Source organism: Oncorhynchus tshawytscha, linkage group LG17, assembly GCF_018296145.1.
Source record: "Oncorhynchus tshawytscha isolate Ot180627B linkage group LG17, Otsh_v2.0, whole genome shotgun sequence".
Lineage (NCBI taxonomy): Eukaryota > Metazoa > Chordata > Actinopteri > Salmoniformes > Salmonidae > Oncorhynchus > Oncorhynchus tshawytscha.
The window spans coordinates 19446239-19463418 of record NC_056445.1 but is presented as its reverse complement, the minus strand read 5'-3'; the positions used below and the strand labels follow the sequence as shown (position 1 = coordinate 19463418).

General features: G+C 40.7%; 1 protein-coding gene across 12 annotated transcripts in view; it reads right to left on the bottom strand.

Moving 5' to 3' along the window:
* LOC112217034 (protein phosphatase 1 regulatory subunit 12A-like) overlaps positions 1-11620 on the bottom strand; it is a 70496-nt gene extending 58876 nt beyond the window's left edge. For 8 of the 12 annotated variants that reach the window (XM_024377262.2, XM_024377257.2, XM_024377258.2 and 5 more), the window contains exon 1: positions 11286-11620. In XM_024377262.2, the coding sequence (XP_024233030.2) occupies positions 11286-11522 (237 nt within the window). In that variant the 5' untranslated portion in view covers positions 11523-11620. The remainder of the gene's footprint in view (positions 1-11285) is intronic. The other 4 variants (XM_024377260.2, XM_024377267.2, XM_024377268.2 and 1 more) reach the window with 1 other exon arrangement.
* Positions 11621-17180: the final 5560 nt, after the last annotated feature.

The window sequence follows — 17180 nt, the reverse complement described above, 5'->3', positions numbered from 1 at the left end:
GTATTCTCAATCTGCTCTGTGCATTATAAATGCATGAATCACTGCCTTTGGGCAGGTCAATTAGAAAGCCTAAATTTCATCTTCAACAAAAAAGGGGTGGTTGAAATATTTCTCTTATAATAGATGATTTCTATAGTGCCTTTCTACCAGAGGTACATCAAGAGCTTTAAATAGGAATGGCTAAACTCACCTCAACCACCAAAGTAGTGTGGATTTTACAAAGTTCTCCAAAAACGACCAAATGTTTAATGTCTTAAACAGTGATATGGGGGAAACTGACTGAAAGTATTCAGTCTTGTTCGGCATTTCTTTGATTATCTTCCAAGGTGAACAACGACAAATGTCCCTAGTAATGAGGAACACGGTGCTCCCCCGTCATCAAAAGTCACACAGCTCGTTTCACCCCAAATCAACTTAAATCTAGCACTAATTGGGCAGCGCTTTCAGGTCCTGACACACAATTCTCACTTCAGATCAGGTGATCCGTGGTAAACCAAAACGCTCTCCGCTTCCCACCAGGGTAAGTGAGTTTACAGCCTTAAGAATAAAAGTGCCGCATGACTGGTGAAAGAAATGTTCCAGAACATAATATTTCAGCAATAGGATCTGTGTGAAGACAACACTTTACAAGGCCAGACTTTCCAAATATCAAGTCAACAAGTACATTTTCCAAATTTAATCAAGAGATTCAATTCAAGCAACAAAAACATCTCAACACCTCTACTGAAAGTCAAATCTATGCTTCCTGCCACGAGACAGCCCCCCCCGGCTCTCATTGGCTGACTGGGAGCCTCTGCCACAGCTGAGAATCTCAGGGTTGGGGCTGGAGCAATTATGTAATGTGTTAATGTAACTGGTTTTGCTTTGGATGGAACTACAGTGAGGGCCTCATGTACTGCTGTCTGCATAGGTTCCATTTCAAGATTCATGCAGTCCATGTGATTCTAAACTGCTGCTGGCTACTCTGCTCAGTCAGTGGTTATGTAACTCCGTATGTACGGGAATCGGCCGCCAAGCCACTAGCAACTTAGCATGAGACGTTGTCATGGTTACATTGTTAGAGTTCACACACCGATAGTGAGGGCGTGGAATGTAAACTGATATGGTAAAAAAAAGTGAACAGTTGGCATTTTATCAAGCCTAACCCAATGTCGTAAAACCTTCACCGTGACGTCAAAACCACAACTTACAAAAAGCTATTTTGATGATCCAGTAAAAATATAATCCTTTGACAATAACTGTACCAGCTAGACTATATACACTAAGTGCATTACCAATGATATACAATGTGGATGACTCAAGAGAAAGGCCAGATATGGGTGAATACGCCTGTTGTTTCCCTGTGTAGGCCCTGCTTGCAAAGTATGCAGCAGTCAGCTGGGTCCTGGCATTGCCTGGGGAGCGGCTGGCAGGCAGGGCAGAAACAGGAGGGTAGGACTGTGTGTGTGTGTGTGGGGGGGGTTAGGTGACAGCTGAGGAATGCCTGCTCTGCTCTCCCTTTGCCATGGTTTCCACCAACTGTCATGCGAGGAATGCACGGGCCAGGACGACAGAACCGGAATGCTACCCATCCAGTGCATATCTACAAACATCTTTCTCCAGTCCTGCCCCCTCATTCACAACTCCCTGTACCTCCTCTCCACCCCACACCTCTGGGGAGCAACTGTGTTAAGCGTTACAATTCTGGTTTACAAATTTACTCAGTGGTCCTACAGGGCTGCAGGGTGTGAGGGCTTGTGCCCCAGCAGTAAAGACGTCAGCATGCTTCAGTTCGGCTGGTGCCTCGTCAAACTCAGGTAGCCGAACGAGTGTGCTCGCATACTCCCTTAAAAGACTTTCACATGAAAACCTAGAAAAAGACGCCGTAGCCAAATATTCAGAATTAATCTAAGAATTTTATGACAACTCAAATTTGACATTCATTTTTGCCAAGTTCTTAGTCACACAGTTTTACATCTAAGAGGTTTGATTCGGGGGGGTGCATTAACTTCACTAGGATAGGGGGGAGCATTCGGAATTTTGTTTGAAAAGCGTGCCCAAAGAAAACTGCCTGCTACTCAGGCCCAGAAGCTAGGAAATGCATATAATTGGTAGATTTGGATAGAACACTAAAGTTCCCAAAACTGTTAAAATAATGTTGAGTATAATAGAACTGATTTGGCAGGCAAAAAACTGAGAAAATCCATCTAGGAAGTAGTTTATTTTGTAGCTCTATTGAATGCCTTTACAGTATCCATTGACTTTGGACTCAAATTGCACTTCCTATGCCTTCCACTAGATGTCAACAATCTTTAGAAATTGTTTCAGGCTTGTATTCTGAAAAATTAGGGAGTAAGACCTCTCTGAATGAGTGGACACTACAGTGTCTCAGAGCTTTTTCCATGCGCACAACCGAGAGTGCGCCTTTCTTGTTTACCTTTTATATTGACAACGTTATTGTCCGGTTGAAATATAATCGATTATTTAGACTAAAAAACAACCTTAGGTATGATTATAAACATCATTTGACATGTTTCTACAAACTTTACGGATACTATTTGGATTTTTCATCTGCCTGTTGTGACTGCGTTTGAGCCTGTGGATTACTGAAGAAAGCGAACAAAACGGAGGTATTTGGATATAAGAGACTATCAAACAAAAATAACATTTATTGAACAATTAATGTCTTCTGAGTGCAACCATATGAAGATCAAAGGTAAGTGATTCATTTTCTCTATTTCTAACTTGTGTAACTACTTGGCTGGTTACTGTTTGTAATGATTTGTCTGCTGGGCGCTGTTCTCAGATAATCGCATGGTATGCTTTCGCAGTAAAACCTTGAAATCTTCTTGAGCTGACAAGGTACAAATCTGTCGTTCTGCCCCTGAACAGGCAGTTAACCCACTGTTCCTAGGCCGTCATTGAAAATAAGATTTTGTTCTTAACTTACTTGCCTAGTTAAATAAAGGTAAAATTAAAAAATAAAATCTTTAAACCTATGTATAACACTTATGTTTTATGAAGTTTTATAATGAGCATTTCTGTTTTTGAATTTGGCGCTCTGCAATTTCACTGGATATTGGCCCGGTGGGACGCTAGTGTGGTTAAGAAAAACAAGTAATCTTTTATTGAAGAATCCCTACTGTTGGCCAATCAGACGAAGGGGCGTAGTCGCCAGCTTCAACTTGCCTCCAGAGGGGAGAAAAATGTTGTTTTTTATGTAAAAAGGGCCCAACCAGCCGAAAAAACCCTCACTGAAGTCCAAAGCGTCACAAAATGTTTGTGCATATATTATCACAACTATTCCGAACTGGTAGCATGCGGAAGCCTTAAGACACCCAATTCTGATTAACAGTTTCAAATCAACCAAATAGGCCTAGTCCTCCAGGTCCATAGTTAAGAACAGTGGTGCTCATTCACAACAAAAGGTGATCAGAGGCCATTGTTCAGTGACTAGTAGGTGATCTGTTCCACACAGACAAACCCTTTCAAGACAGACTGTCCACAAACTCCAAATGCATGCCAGGCCTCCAGTACAAAGCTAAGCGGTCCAGAGTATGTGTGGCGGTGACTCATACGCAAACTTAGAATCATCTCCACAAACAATCTATACTGAGAAGAACTGATGCAGGTGGTATTTATAACCTGGCACTCAGAAGTGGCGGGAGTGCAGTGCAGTCACTGCACCCAAGGAGGAGTGAGTGACCCTCCTTGTAAAGCATTGTTACAATCAAAGCTAGAGGTCACTGCCTTGTCACAAGGAAGGGACATGGTTCAGGGCATGTCAATGGCCGCTGATGTCATCAGCAACCGACAACCCCCATAAACAATTGTTGCAGATAAAATAACAGCTCTACAGCTGAAACTGAAAGGAGACTTGCCACTCTACCATGTCAATTAGCCTACATTGCCTGGCTGGTCAGTGGTCACTTGAGTACCTGCGTGGTAGTAGCATTAGAGTTATGTTAAAGCCACAGTAGTTTCACGACTAAGCCAATTATTACAGTAGTGGTGAATCGTGGCACAATGAATGACTATTAATAAAAAGGCTAGTCAAACCACTGGCAGGTGATTAACCCTATACACCTAATAAAGACATTTTCATGGAAGACTTGTTAGGGACCAATGAAAATATGAGGCCTGTTTACAATGAATGGGGGATGGGTAGTGGCGTATTGGGGAGAATTGACTTACTGTTTGGTTTAATTCCATTCAAGACCGGGACTAGGGTGCATTACCACTACTGGCCTCCTGCTAATAGGAGGGGAGTCCATCCCACTTTGGGAGAGTCATTAACCAGTCATTCTGACAACTGATTCTCTAAGCCAATTGGCCCTACTCCTTGAAGGCAGAGATTCCTAATGTGGATAATGATTAGCAAAGCAATCAGGGACAATTAACGTGGCAACCAAAACAAAGAGGCAACCCAGACTGAGCCACATTAGATGGGGGTTAGCAAAAATGTCACTATTGAAATGGTATCAAGATATTTTTAACAGCAAATATGTTTCAATATTTTTTTTTTCTTTTTTTTTTTTAACTCTGCGAGGTTGGGAAAGTTGTATTTGGCACGTGTCCAATCAAATTAGATTTGTCGGATATCTGAAATGCATGCACGTTTTTTTAAAACTTGAACACTGCTGCACGAGGGAGCTGTGGAGGTGCCGGTGAGATGGGAATGAGCAGACTGAGGCAGAGAGCGATGCTACTCATCTACAGCCAAGACTACCTAGCTTGTAAAAGCCACAATGTTATTTGTCATGCCATATAACAGCGCCCATCTTGACTGGAGTAGCCTAGAGAAGCTAAGCTAGCCAACTATAGCTAGCTAGGCTAATTGAGGCCACATTTCGCTCACTTTTAAATCACATAATTGTATTCCATCTTGCATTGCAATAGTGAACTCCCCATCCATTGAGCCACTTTGATTGGCCAACAAACACCTGAATGCTACCAGTCTTTATGGGGAGAACGTCATAAAAATCACAATGAAAGGTTTGTTTTTATTAAATGTATAATTTGCAATGTCATGGTATATTCTTGCATGTAACAATGTCACATGGATATTTTACATTTAGAAAATTCTTTCAGTGTTAAAATAGGCCTATACATTTTTTGGGCCCTAAAATGAATACTCAAAAGTATTCTAATACCAACGTCTGTTCAGATATTCAAATAACAGTGCACATCCCTAAACCAAATCTCTGTTGGTTTGAGCAAACCAACATCAGCCGGACCTTCCTGAAATCCTAGGATTAGCACGCTAAAAGCCAATCTCTAATTTTCCGTCAACTCTTATCCAAGACCCTGAAGCCAAGGATCACATGCTGGAACACAAACAAAGCTGCTCCAAGTCTCTCCAGACATGGTTAGGTCTCCAACAACGCGTCGCAAATGCTTTCCTAACTCTGCTTGTCCCTGGAGCAGACTCCGGTCCAAAAAAAGGCAATGTTTTCACCCAGTGAGCCTGCTCAGTGCGGGGGACTGACTAATTCCATTTGAAAGTAAGCTCAACTCAGTCACCCTAAAGGCAGGCTGATTAACCTCTCTGCGCACCGAACCCGTTTGCGGGATTAAATTCGACAACATACGGTGATCGCTACATAAATAGTCATATTAAACATTCATGAAAATACAAGTGTCTCACATGGATCGAAAGCCTAGAATCTTGCTAATCCAACTGCGTTGTCATATTTAAAAAAGGATTTACTGCGAAATAATACAATTATCTGAGAACAAAGCCCCATAAAAAAAACTATTTCAACCAGCACAGGCGTAACATCACAAATTGCAATCAAATAAATAGTTTAGCTTTGACGATCTTCCTGTCTGCAATCCCAATGCTCATTGTTACACAATGAATGGTCTTTTGTTTGATAAAATAAATTTTTATAGCTTAACACGAAACATTTTGTGAACCGCTTGTCTTGTGAATTCTGTCGCATTCCATTTGATGACACATTCGATGTAAATACACACACTAAACGTGACTTTTCCAGTCATGTTTGGTTTCATTGCAATCAACTGGTTTGTTTGTAACACAACCAAACCTGATGGGTCATTTCCCAGGACGTATTGACTGACAGAAACCGATTTGAAGACAACAAGTAATGAAATCGTTGTGCACCAATGATATGACCGCTGTTTCATTGATTGACTGCATTTTAACCCAATGACCACTGATCGTCTTGAAATCTAGCTGGGTAGATAGCCAATGAGCTGAGCTAAACGGCAATATGTAATGTTTATGTGTTGGAAGACCAACCCATGTTGTAAACTCCGGCGTAAAGAGCGTCATTCGCCATTGAAGATTCACACCGGAAGGAGCCACGCATGTTACGCACAGCATTGTTTTGGTAAAGCGCATCTTCAGCTGTTTATATATCAACCAGTATGGCGACTAAATCAGGGAAAGCTAAATCTAAGTCTAGATATACAGATGTACACACAATTTTAGAAGAAATTGATCGGGAAAGTGAGACAGAATGTTGGAGGACGATTCATTTAACGATTCCCAAATGGAGGAATATTTTTGAACAGAGAGGACATCGTTTTGTTCTTCTCATGCTAATGCAGTTGTTTGAAATGAATAATATAAAATATGTTATTTTTTAAAATTTTAGTAGCAATTTATAAAAATGTAATGAAATGTGTAAAGTACACGTTGACTATACATTGTGGGTGGGGGTGTGTATATATATATATACATATACATATACATATACATATACATATATATACACATACATACATATTGTGGATTAGAGGGAGCATGGCCGAGATGTGTGTGTCTGCCGCCCCACCCCCACATGAAATAGCCTATTTGAGGCTGTTGAGAGGAGGGCAGGCCCACAACAATGGCCAAAGTGAAATGGAGACAGTAGATCTAGCTGGTCTGTCATAATATAAGACAGTAGATCTAGCTGGTCTGTCATAATATAAATGAGACAGTAGATCTAGCAGGTCTATAATAATATATTCAATGTTATGTTCCCTGTACTCATATATATATCTGTTTATTATACCCGTTGATACAGGGCTCATATGTGAAACTATTCGAACTGAACATTTTATTTCCCAGTGACACCGACTCCAAATGGGAGCCCCCAGTGCCAAGGTGTCCATCCCCCACTAAAGCTGGTTCATCCAGCTCCTGCCACAAGTGGTGTTAATCTATTTATTTCTACAGGCATGGATGTGCCTCAGGGCCAAAAGGGCACAGCATGGAGGCGTCGCTGTGTTCTTTGCAAAAGTCCCCCATCACCTGCACCACATGCTTGGTGACCCTCTGCTTTACAGCAGAAAGAGCTGTATGGCACCTGGCATCAGCAGCACAATATTGTGTAGAGGACTGAGGGTCTTCCAAATATTGAAAGTGTTATTTTGTAAATGTGTATATATATATATATTTTTTTTTTTCAAGTTTTTTCTCCATTTTTTGGAGGGGGGGGGGGTAAAATACAATTTTGGTATTTTGTATATAGTTATTCCATTCAAAATGGATAACTTCACCAATTTGGCCACTTGGGTACATTTGGGATACTTGTGTGGGACACCTGGGTGACTTCATGATAAATGTCATGTAGCACACTCATTTTGGAAGTTATAATTCTGAAACTTTGGACAAGTACTGTTGCCCTCTTATGTGTTTGTTTTGTCTTGTTCATTTTAAAGATAAATTTTTTTCATTTTTATTGTTGTATGGTTTTTTCATTGTATTATCTAAACCAGATCTATTGTGTTATATTCTCCTACATTCAATTCACATTTACAAACTTCAGAGTGTTTTCTCTCAAATGAAACCAAGAATATGCATATCCTTGGTCCTGGGCCTGAGCTACAGGCAGTTAGATTTGGGTATGTCTTCAGGCGGAAATTTAAAAAAGTAGGGGGGTAGCTGTAAGAGGTTTTAAGAGTAGGGCTGGGCGGTATACTGTTTTTTGCGATATACCAGTATTGATGCACGGACCAGTTTGGGTTTTTACTTTACCTTCTATAACAGTATTTGAATGTTTGTTTTGTTAAATGTGATACGCAGGGTGTAACGTCCATTTTTATAGTTTACTTCGCAACTCGAGTCATCCCTCTATGCCGCATTCCACACAGACCTAGCCCAGGCTCCTGTCACTCAAGGAGCACATTTGTTGTTCCTCCATCATAAGACACTTGTGTTCAGTCTGCATGGTCAATGCAGCACTGTTGATGACAACGATGCAGTTGTCAATTTGCTTCTTAATATAAATCTAGTACCATTCTATAAATACACTATTAGCTTGCGTTTCTTACATCTGCAAACAGCTAGTTTGTCTTTTCTTGGCAAGTTGTTCCTAAATCTTGTTAGTCGCTAATGCTAATCACTAGCTAATAAATGTACCGAGTAAGAGCAAGTGTAATTAGCCATACAGCCTGATAATACCATTGATGGGGTAGACCTAAATCAGCATGTTTGTGCAACAGTATTTTCGAAATTAAAGAGGAATACGCAAAGCAATAATATTTTAGCTGCATGAAAGAGCTAAGAAAAAACATTACATGTAGCCAAAGATTATAGGGTCCCTTAGGAAACACCTATCAACACTTTAGTTCCTACCCTGTCACAAGAAATCCTCCCTGGCATTTTAATTAATTGTCATGTCAAACACTTAAAAGTGAACACTATTATATTCTAACTATAGAATAAGACATTATATTTCCATGATTCCAACAGTTAACCCAAGTGTTTTGCTCTAAATCTTAAGTCAAATTGCAACATTTGGTTAAAAATAAGGTCCAGATTGCTTGCCCATATCGTGGCAGTGTGGAAATGATCTTAAATATAGAAATTTATGAAAATTACATTTTTTTAATTGAACAGTATAAAACAATCAGAATGGAGGAAGACCCATTGAAATCACTTAATGTTTGCGTTGCCACCCTAGGGTCACTCACTACTCAAAGCAAATTTAGAACTTGCATTATTAAAAAAGTTTTTTATACCGTCAAATAACGTCCATTTTTATTCAGATACAGTGATAATATTTTGGCCATATCGCCCAGCCCTAAGTAAGAGACATGTACTACTAGTCAGGGACTACCTAAATGTCTGACAAGACAAAGTAATTTGTGTGAATTCCCACACCCAAAATCAACTAGTAATACAGCAGCATCTATTCTAGAGATATGGCACCAATTCCACACACTGAGATCAGCCTTGGGGGATATAGCCTTGCCCGGCAATAACAGTTTATATAAAGGTGCACACATCACACTACTTATGAGAAAGAGCGGGTGATGCATCACTTAGCAAACAGGACATCTGGGTGATGAGATCATTGTAGATGTAAGGTTCAAGACACTTTGAGTATGCAAGACTTCAATAAACCATGATTCATTCTGACTTTACTCAAATGCATTTGGGGAGGCAGGAAGGCCTACATTTTCTCAATTTTGAATTTACACCAGTGTGAAAACCGTTGGACAATTAACATGTTACAATGACAAAACAATGGCGTAAAATGTTAATGTGCAGTATCCGTTTTAAAAACACTTTCCCCTGACTTAGAGTTCTGGCTTCCACACGCACTCTGTTTTGGTTGTCAGTATTCAAGGTAACAGGCTGGTGCTCCACCTGCCATAACATGGGCTAAAGTGTTGACTAATAATATTAACAGCCCAAAAACCTAGGATTGGCTTCTTTCACACAGCTGAAAGTGACAGATATTGACATGTAAACCTCACATCTCTCAGACAGAATGTGTCAGCTGTTATCTGACTGCAGAACAGTTTACTTTTTACAAAACCCATGTCAGTAATGCAACATTGCAATCCAAACACATCTGCAGGATATATGCTAGCTTGCCTAATTTAGAGCCAATTCCAAAGTGTAACAATCTTTATAAAATGAGCATATGATTCTAATTCTGAGCATTTACTTAGTGTTAAGCTAAGAATGTTAGTTAGCTGGGCTATTTTTAAATAGACTTCCCTAACTACTTTGAAACAGCACAAGTTGATTGCCAATCCATGCAGAGAGCTTACAATTACACAGATCTATGCATAGCTATAGCCTCCATATATCACAATAACTAAGATGTGCCCACCTTACAGCAGCAACAGAAACTAGGCCAAATGCATTGTGATACATGTGTAATATTATTTATTTATTTATATATAACACTGGAAATTACAAAATGTGGGTACAAATTGTAACGTTATCAAATTGCTACAATAGTATTATTAAAATAATAGGAGTATCAACATAATGTCAAAAGACTTGGCTACTGAGGCTAACGTTTGCTAGTAACACGTTAGTGGGCTGTTGTATGATAATTGAGTTATACTGGTTAGTTACATAATATTTCTTGAAAATATAAATGTGTCATGACTGTAGCTCGTTAAATTTACAGTCGTCCTGCCCTTTAGTCTAGAGACTGCGGCATAGCTACAGTAGCTAAACATATTGTAAAATATTGTTGCATGTTACAGTTTCGATGTGATCCAAGCTGACATCTGAATTTAATTTGAATGGAGTTTTACTGCCAACCGACTGCATGGTAACGAACAGTGCCACTGCACTGGCTAGCTAAACGTTCTTTCCACAGGTTAGCTAACGTTAGTTGTGCTAGCTTGCTACAAGTTGGCTAGCTAGCTATCAACTAACAAAAAAAGTGTTACTTTTCTGTACTTCCTATTGACTCAAATAACACAACTGGCTGCAGTTTTAACCTCGCCAAAGACTAACAAAATGGTATTTGTTAAACAACAATACGGAGTAAAGCTATCTTTCATAGTTTACACAGGTTAGCCAGAGCAGGGCAGCAGATCAGTTCCAATAATGGTTTGCAGATCTGGGCTGTGCCTGTAACTGGCTGACGTTAATTAGCTATGCTAACTGCACCACCCAAGTGGCTGGTTAAATGTTAGCATGCAAGCCAACGTCATTCTTCCTGACTATTGGATGTTTGAATCAGTTGCTGATAAACGAAGACCAAATAGCTAACAATCCATATAACATTAGCTAAGCTACGAATGCATTTAAACATACCTAGCTAGCTCAAACAGGATAGCTACCAATCAGATATTTTATGAGTTTAACCACCCCTTCGCTTCTGATCCAATTCAATCAACACAGCCCAACAAATGAAATGGCCCTGTCTCGTCTTAAAAAAAGACGGGCGTGCTAGGTAAACAGACTGAGCTACAGCAGGAATTACTCCATTCTCCATTACTGTGGCAGGAGGTAACGTTAGCTACGATCTTTGGCAAGACATATGGTTGTCGTGCTCTTGTATGGGAAGTGTCTAGGCTTATAGCTGAAAAAGACAAACCTGGTGGAGGGCAGTCAGACCGTCTACATTGGCGTAGTTGATGTCAGCACCCCGGTCAATCATTCGGAGCACCTCCTCGGTATCACCGCTTGAGCAGGCAGCCAAAAACACGGCGCCATCGTCGAACTTCACCTTCGCCTTCTTCTTTTTCAGAATAGGAGGCTCGATGTCTGTCTCCGACCCTAACCACCGTTTCAACTGTTCGTTCCTTTTTTGCTTGGCGTCCGCCATCTTCATCCCCTCCTGTCTCGGGCTTCTTATCTTTCTCCGAGAGAGGATATACTTTATACTGCCACTATCCCACAGCGCACTGGGCGTGGGAAGGGGGGCCTGAGAGAGCGTCTGGATTTGTTTTCCATAAACTCGCGAGACAAAGCAACGTCACCTCAGGATCTGCAGTATAACGTCATCATCAGCAGATGAAGGGAAAAGGAGGTTTTACATTCGTTGACAGAGTTAGAGTGTTATAATTTATTATCATAAATAAGAGCAATGAGACCAGCATAATGTCGATTTTATTCATTGTGAGTTCTATCAGGATGGCTTCCAGTTTTTTTCAAGGGTTTTTATGGTGACTGGTCAAACTAAGTCAAAACATTTGAGAAAATAGGTATTTTATTTCAAATAAAATAAAATTGTATTTGTCAACAGTGCAGTAATATCTAACAAGTAATCTAACAATCCCTAACAACTACCTAATACACACAAATCTAAAGAGGTGAATGAGAATATGTACATTTAAGTATATGGATAAGCTATGGCCGAACGGCACAGGCAAGGTGCAATAGATGTATAAAATACAGTATATAAATGTGATATGAGTAATGTAAGATAGGTAAACATTATTAAAGTGGCATTATTTAGGGTGGCATTGTATAAAGTGACTAGTGATCCATGTATTAAAGTGGCCAGTGGTTGGGTCTCAATGTAGGCAGCAGCCTCTCTGAGTTAGTGATGGCTGTTTAGCAGCCTGATGGCCTTGAGATAGAAGCTGTTTTTCAGTCTCTCGGTCCCAGCTTTGATGCATCTGTATTGACCTCACCTTCTGGATGGTAGCGGTGTGAACAGGCAGTGGCTCGGATGATCTTTTTGGCCTTCCTGTGACATCGGGTGCTGTAGGTGTCATGGAGGGCAGGTAGTTTGCCCCTGGTGATGTATTGTGCAGACCACACCTGCACAAGGCGGTGCAGTTGCCGTGATGCAGCCTGGTAGGATGCTCTCGATTGTGCATCTGTAAAAGTTGTTCAGGGTTTTGGGTGACAAGACAAATTTCTTCAGCCTCCTGAGGTTGAAGAGATGCTTTTGCACCTTCTTCACCACACTGTCTGTGTGGGTGGGCCATTTCAGTTTGTCTGTGATGTGTACACTAAGGAACTTAAAACTTTCCACCTTCTCCACTGCTGTCCCTTCGATGTGGATAAGGGGGTTTATTTATTTTCTGTTTCCTGAAGTCCACGATCATCTCCTTTGTTTTGTTGACGTTGAGTGAGAGGTTGTTTTCCTGACACCACACTCCGATTGCCCTCACCTCCTCCCTGTAGGCTGTCTCGTCGTTGTTGGTAATCAAGCCCACTACTGTTGTGTCATCTGCAAACTTGATGATTGAGTTGGAGGCGTGCATGGCCACGCAGTCATGGGTGAACAGGGAGTACAGGAGGGGGCCGAGCACGCACCCTTGTGGGGCCCCAGTGTTGAGGGTCAGCGAAGTGGAGAAGTTGTTTCCTACCTTCACTACCTGGGGGCAGCCCATCAGAAAGTCCAGGACCCAATTGCACAGGGTGGGGTTGAGACCCAGGGCCTTCAGCTTGATGATGAGATTGGAGGGTACTATGGTGTTGAATGTTGAGCTCTAGTCAATGAACAGCATTCTTACATAGGTATTCCTTTTGTACAGATGGGATAGGGCAGTGTGTAGTGTGATGGCAATTTCTTAGATTGGTAAACATAGCTCCTTCATTCTTTTTTTCAGCTGTTTATTAATAACGTTCAAAGAACATCATCCCTTATTCATATGAAATTACCAGAGGAAGACAATAACAATTAAATAACATTGGCAATAGAAATAGGCAATGGGGTTTATGTTTTACCAACAGTGGTAAAATGGTGTAAAAGGGCACAATCCCCAAAAGTAGAACTTGCAGATTTTTTAAGGTAGCACATTGAGCATTGCACACCAAGGTCTCAGAAAAAAAAGTTAAATTGATGTTGCAGAGCCAATATCAGCCGACAGGCAGGCCACATACTGTGCAACACAGGCCAGTTAAATGCATGTCTCATCTAAATTATTTTCGGAGCCTTTTATTCATCAAGGATGAGGTGCTATTACATTGTTTTTACATTTAGAGTTATTTGTGAAGCCCTAAAAAAACTCAATCATCTCACCAGTGATTAAAATGCCAGATGAAATTACATCCCAAAGAATGTTCAACTGGGCCTTTAAATGAAATGTGACCATGGTCACTTAATCAGACTATGAATTTTCAATAGCTTGTTTACAAAACTACCACTAGTTGAACAAATATGTCTCTATTTTCTACTTAAATGTCTCTGTGGTAGTTTCACTGTAGTAGCAGGATATTAGTATGTTTACTTAGTTTGTGCCCATCTGTGTCAGCTGTGCCACTCCTTCAGAGGAGCCATTATGGAGAGAGAGAGAGACTATTGTCAATGAAACATTAGCTGGCCAGTCCATGGAGATAATTACATTAGATATGAGAGAGACCAAGTAGAAGCCTTTTACCATGGGTGCTTTGAAGCACTGTGGGTCGATAGGAAAACATTTAGTGACTAGTGTGCAACAACAACATCTAAAGGAAACTATTGACTTCCTCCTTGGCCTCACATTGGATTGGAAACACAAGGATGTAAGCCATGGTATGGACTGCTTTGTCTCTCAGTAGTGTTTGTGTGTGTGTTTTGTCGGGGGAAAATACCTTTATTGGCAGATGCCCATGTGTACGTCACAGGGGTGTGGTTTTGCTTCCATGTATGCTGGTTGTGGAGTTGTTTCTAGAGGCCAGTTCCTAGGCAGTCATCATGGAGCATGCCACAACTATTTAAATAGAAGTGCCATTTACTGTCATGTTCATAATGATAGTGTTTATGGTTTTGAGTGCAATAATTGTTGGTCTAATTGTCCTGCTAATTCTGGTGGGAATGGCTCCTGGATCTCAAAGTAATTTATTTCCTACAATCTAGAACATCCCTGTGTATAAAACAAGTGGGGATAATAGTGATACAGATACATATTTCTTAAGTTGGTTGCCCATTATAGGCTGCTTTAGTTAATCTTCTGTAACGTTGCTTGACACAATGCTTAATTTGTTAATGGAACCCTCTAGTATCTGTCAGCAGCATCAGAGATGTTGTTGTGCGATTAAACCCGCCTGACTCTGGACAATCTGACAAAATCTGACAACCTGAGCCAAAAAGCCATCCAAGCAAAGAAATTATCCAAAACATTTACACAGCTCCACCCACATGAGTTAAACCTCAAGACAGACCGACAACTGTGAGGACAGAAGGGTTGATGAGAGAGAGAGAGAGAGAGAGAGAGAGAGAGAGAGAGAGAGAGAGAGAGAGAGAGAGAGAGAGAGAGAGAGAGAGAGAGAGAGAGAAGAGAGAGAGAGAGATCTCCTCTGCAGATCCAGCTGCCACTTCTTTTCCCAACCCTGGTCCCTCCATCAGACTCAGTGGACATCCAGCAAGGACCAGTGGTGGAAAAAGTACCAAAAGTTAAAGTCACACAGTACAATACAACTTGAGTAAAAGTCCAAACTTTTTGGGATTTAAAAATACTTAAGTATCAAGAGTAAATGTAATTACTCAAATATACTTAAGTTTCAAAAATAGAAGTAAAAGTATAAAACATTTCAAATTCCTTATATTAAGCAGACAACACCATTTTCTTGTTTTGAAAATGTATCGATTGCCAGCGGGACACTCCAAACCTCAGACATTTTTTTACAAAGATACATTTGTGTTTAGTGAGTTTGCCAGACTATAGGCAGTAGGGATGACCACTGGATCTCTTGATATGTATGTGAATTTCACAATTTTCCTGTCCTGCTAAGCATTCAAAATGTAACAAGTACTTTGGGTTATCAGGGAACATGTATGGAGTAAAAAGTACAATATATTTTTTAGGAATGTAGTGAAATAAAAGTAATAGTTGTCAAACATACAGTTGAAGTCAGAAGGTTACACACACCTTAGACAAATACATTTAAACTCAGTTTTTCACAATTCCTGACATTTAATCCTAGTAAAAAATCCCTGTCTTAGGTCAGTTAGGATCACCACTTTAATTTAAGTATGTGAAATGTCAGAATAATAGTAGAGAGAATGATTTATTTCAGCTTTTATTTCTTTCATCACATTCTCCAGTGGGTCAGAGGTTTACATACACTCAATTAGTATTTGGTAGCATTGCCTTTAAATTGTTTAACCTGGGTCAAATGTTTTGGGTAGCCTTCCACCAGCTTCCCACAATAAGTTGGGTGAATTTTGGCCCATTCCTCCTGACAGAGCTGGTGTAACTGAGTCAAGTTTGTATGCCTCCTTGCTCGCACACGCTTTTTCAGTTCTGCCCACACATTTTCTATAGGATTGAGGTCAGGGCTTTGTGATGGCCACTCCAATACCTTGACTTTGTTGTCCTTAAGCCATTTTGCCACAACTTTGGAAGTATGCTTGGGGTCATTGTCCATTTGGAAGACCCATTTGCGACCAAGCTTTAACTTCCTGACTGATGTCTTGAGATGTTGCTTCAATATATCCACATAATTGTCCTGCCTCATGATGCCATTTATTTTGTGAAGTGCACCAGTCCCTCCTGCAGCAAAGCACCCCCACAACATGATGCTGCCACCCCCGTGCTTCACGGTTGGGATGGTGTTCTTTGGCTTGCAAGCCTCCCCATTTTTCCTCCAAACATAGCGACGGTCATTATGGCCAAACAGTTCAATTTTTGTTTCATCAGACCAGAAAACATTTCTCCAAAAAGTATGATCTTTGTCCCCATGTGCAGTTACAAATGGTAGTCTGGCTTTTTTATGGCGGTTTTGGAGCAGTGGCTTCTTCCTTGCTGAGCGACCTTTCAGGTTATGTCGATATAGGACTCGTTTTACTGTGGATATAGATACCTTTGTACCTGTTGCTTCCAGCATCTTCACAAGGTCCTTTGCTGTTGTTCTGGGATTGATTTGCATTTTTGCACCAAAGTACGTTCATCTCTAGGAGACAGAACGCGTCTCCTTCCTGAGCGGTATGACGGCTGCGTGGTCCCATGGTGTTTATACTTGCGTACTATTGTTTGTAATGTGGTACCGTCAGGAGTATGGAAATTGCTCCCGAGGATGAACCAGACTTGTGAAGGTCTAAAAACAATTTTCTGAGGTCTTGGCTGATTTCTTTTGATTTTCCCATGATGTCAAGAGTAGAGGCACTGAGTTTGAAGGTAGGCCTCGAAGTACATCCTCAGGTACACCTCCAATTGACTCAAATTATGTCAATTAGCCTATCAGAAGCTTCTAAAGCCATGACATCATTTTCTGGAATTTTCCAAGCTGTTTAAAGGCACAGTCAACTTAGAGTATGTAAACTTCTGACCCACTGGAATTGTGATACAGTGAATTAAAGTGAAATAATCTGTCTATAAACAATTGTTGGAAAAATTACTTGTGTCATGCACAAAGTAGATGTGTGTGTGTTTGAATGAGAGTGTGTGTATTCACATGTGTACACGCGTACAAACAGCTGCTTGGCATCAGCCTCAAGCAAACATTGACAGTCATTTTATCCCAATCCCACTTGTCTCCAATTCCACATCCCAACCCTCAGCTTCCCTCGTCCCATCCCACCTATCTCTGCTGGCCACCCTCTTCGGATTTCTAT